Source organism: Clytia hemisphaerica, unplaced genomic scaffold, assembly GCF_902728285.1.
Source record: "Clytia hemisphaerica strain Z4C2 unplaced genomic scaffold, Clytia hemisphaerica genome assembly, whole genome shotgun sequence".
In the NCBI taxonomy this organism is placed as follows: Eukaryota; Metazoa; Cnidaria; class Hydrozoa; order Leptothecata; family Clytiidae; genus Clytia; species Clytia hemisphaerica.
The window spans coordinates 1,868,006-1,871,751 of record NW_027103621.1 but is presented as its reverse complement, the minus strand read 5'-3'; the positions used below and the strand labels follow the sequence as shown (position 1 = coordinate 1,871,751).

The following is a 3,746-nucleotide window of genomic DNA, read 5'->3' as shown; positions in this document are numbered from 1 at the left end:
AGAAAGGCTGTACTAAAAACCTTACCCATCTTATCTTGCAGTGGTTGTAATCCAAATATTCAAACCATCGAAAGTGAAGTCCTCAAAACACAATCGTCCGCTCGTAAAATGGAATTTCAAGAGAAATGCAAAGAGGCGCTTCACAGGATTATCATGCTCGAAAAATCGAAAGCTCTGAAGCGCGTAAAAGAATTACGAGAATTACGCGAGAAAGAAGAATCGGCTAACAACGAAAAAAAGCAACAAAAAACTCAACAACAGACACAACCCGAAACTTCCAATCCATTTGAAGATGAAGGTAACCCGTTTTTGGAAACCGGGGAATCGGGGTTGAATCCGTTTGACGAGGATGATGATAGGGTTGATGGTGACAGGGATAACGGGATGAATCTGTTTCTACAGGAAGACGATAGTAAGTCTCTTAAAACCTTTGTTTTATATTTTGTCTTTTTTAGTTTATATGATTTATATGATATTTCGATGACGAATTGTCGGCAAACTACGCTATTATATAGAGGTTTTTCACATCTTGTTAAGTTACGTAACTTCAGCCATCCGTTTCTTCAGTAAAACGATAGTAAGTTATCTTCTATTCGTATCTTTGTATTACATGTTGTCTTTTCTAGTTTATATAATACCCGATAGCGCATTTTCGGCAAACTGCGCCATTTTTTAGAGGTTTCTCATCTCTTGTTAAGTTACGTAACTTCCGCATTATTGAAGCAAATGTTCGAATATGTGGAGGAGATCCATTACGCAAAGGCCCTCTTTTGAAAAGTGAAAAACCTCTAAGCTTATTTCTCATTGCAGAGAATTGGTAGTCGCCGTTTGATGCGCCGACATGAACGTAAACCCGTAAGCTCTAAAACGTTGAAATATTGACGATATGAACGATTTATTGCGATGGGTCAAAGGATTCTAAAAGATAACCTTGACTTATTTTTTTAATTTCGCAGGTTCTTCGTCTTTCTACAATGACATGCAAGCAGCTTCTTCCGCTGCAATGCCGCTCACTTCAGGCGCTGTTTTCAACTCGACCACATTAACTACACCAGGTATGCGATTAATATTTCTTTTTTTTATAGTTCATTTTATAATCTCATGGTTGATTCAAATTCGATTGACGTCTTTTGCTTACGTTAATTTGTAATTACTGTAATTACTTGTTGCACTAGGGAAATTTCAAAATAGACCTCGGGAAATTTATCACGAATTTTCCTCATAACTATGAGATTACTAGTACTAATTCGCAAAAGTTATGGGTAGTTTTGAATACGACTCTTCGCGTATATTCAATGGACTTCCCCAAAAATGTCGGGATGAATTAGATTATAACATATTTTGTAGTGAAACTGAAAGGTATTTTTGGATCAAGGTCTCGCTAGGAGCCTTGTATGAATTTAAAGGATTTTCATGTCTTGAATCTCAAAGTCCAGCTATTTCCTTGGGATTTTACTCTGCTCATGACTTGATTCCAATTTAACAATAACTATCCTTTTGACAACTTAATAATAGACTTGCGAGAGTTTTAACCTTGTGATAACCAACTCTGCTATTCTTTACGATCGTCAACTTTATAACAACATACTTTCTCACTTTTAATAAATATTTCATTATTTAGTATTTTTTTATATTGCTTATCGTTTTTAGCTGGGACGTTGCCACATCTAACTCCAAATCCTTTAACGCCTTGTATCTCTTAGTCATTTTCCATCGTATTGATTAACTTATCCCTATTCCATAGCCAGTAGCAGTAGTTACACTCCGGTCATTATTCTTTAAAGCAACTATCCCCTATTTGTTTAATTGATTTTAATTAGTTTTGAGTTTATTCTAATGATATTTTATATATTTACTACTCCTGGACATTCTGCAATTCAAAGTCATACTCTTGTGTCACTCTTACATCCCTCGTCAATCGTATTTACTCTACTAATTTCCTAGATCTAACAGCCTACCTAGCGTCCTGGTCTGGTCGTACTTTATTTTACTGTCCATGGAGGAATTAGTTCTATTAGTTGTTATCAATAGTTGTATCAATTTTGTAGTATTTTATAGCTTAATCTAAATTCAAACTTTGGTTTTACACCGGTCTTGCACAAGCCACTAGCACTACATTCACTCAGTCTACTTTTGCCAGGCTCATATTACTCTACAACGGTATTTGATCGAACGTACTTGGCTTTACCAACTTTTAGCCTTCTAGTCTCTAGTTACAACCGGTCTCAGTATTTTAATAAACATCATATTTTGTATACGCTACATATATATTTATCATACTCAATTTCCAGGTGAAGAGCCAATTGTAAAACTTTGGAGATACTGTGAAATATATCGTTTTTATTATTATTATTATTATAAAAGTTATTTTTGAGATTACGCCTTTCTTATCAGTTCCTCAGAATTCACAGACGGTCATTTTCTCTAATAGATCATCTATTCTAATAGATCATCTATTCTGCACATACCACGCTCTGCTCTAAAGGGAGGGATATGGCGAATGTTTGGATCTGACTTGGTTATTCAGCCAAAACAATCAAAACCGCGTTACCTTTTGCTTGAAAATGAAAGAAAAAGCGACTGGGTTCTAATATTTATGATTGACGGTTGTTTCCGGTGCGATCTGCTTGGAGGTTGAGATAAATGTCAACCGCGATTGAAGACCGTGACCCTAAGGGTCGCTAACCTGCCATTCTATTGACCCATTGGAGCCGTTTAATTGTACTCTGTCCAAGAAGGGCGTAACGTTAAGAGTCTCTAGGCAGTTTTCGGTCACTATGCTTCGTCTTAATTCCTCAAAAGCACTTGTTCTATATATTTCTTTGTTCTCTTGATTTACAGCCGCCAGATCGAATCGCCTTGCCAGTAGCAAAAGCAACCAGAACGCACACATAACCACCTTTGACGGCCGTATTGACGTCAAAGCTATCCATTCGCCCTCACAAGTAGATGCTTTCGATTTCGACAACATGTATATCAGCTGTCTGGATATCGAGGATGGCTTACAACCAGGTATTTTTTCAAGTAACTGAGGGCTGAAGAAGTTGAGGTTCTTTTTTTTTCTTCATTAAGTTTAGATGCCAACCATAATTATGGGCTGAAATCTAAATCTAATGAGATCATAAGCGGTAAATTTCATTTCATTATTTCTGCTAATTATCGATTGTCGTTTTAGCTTAAATTGGAAACTTATGGAAGGTATTCGTTTTTAACACGGCTACCAAGGAACTTGTTATAAGTTATCAGATGCGAATATTCACAGAATGCATGACTCTGAGCTTTATAGTGAGGACGGGCTAAATCTTGTTTTCTTGTTTGGGGGCTATTTTTTTAAATATGCTAGGACTAACAGGCAGGGATAACTTCAAATTAGCCTATCATCTCGGAATATCAGCTGATTAGCCTAGAATAAGCAAATTAGCCTATTTCATACAGGCTAATTAGACCATAATGAAGAAAAATTAGATTTTTGAGCCAAATACTAATAGTCGCATTCTATAAATCCTCAGATTAATCTCTAATCACTCAATTAATGTATATTCCAAATATTATCCCTTAATCAGCTCCAGAATAGGAGATATTCAATTTTTCTAACTGCGCATGCGCCGAGCATGTCAAGAAATAGGAACTCAAAAACATTACTTTTGATCTGAATTTATTAAACAAATGAGATGTACCAGGACCACAACATGCTGTATTTGTACATGATTTCTCAAAGCATCCAACGAATCAGATAGGATGTTTAT

At 36.0% G+C, this 3,746-nt stretch overlaps 1 protein-coding gene across 1 annotated transcript; it reads left to right on the top strand.

Annotated features, from left to right (window-relative positions):
* The first annotated feature begins 380 nt into the window (after nucleotides 1-380).
* On the top strand, nucleotides 381-3,048 carry LOC136802412 (uncharacterized). Its single transcript, XM_067059147.1, has 3 exons — nucleotides 381-412; nucleotides 957-1,055; nucleotides 2,842-3,048. Exons 1-3 carry the CDS (start codon nucleotides 385-387, stop codon nucleotides 3,030-3,032), a joined length of 318 nt encoding a protein of 105 aa, XP_066915248.1. The 5' UTR covers nucleotides 381-384; the 3' UTR covers nucleotides 3,033-3,048.
* Nucleotides 3,049-3,746: the final 698 nt, after the last annotated feature.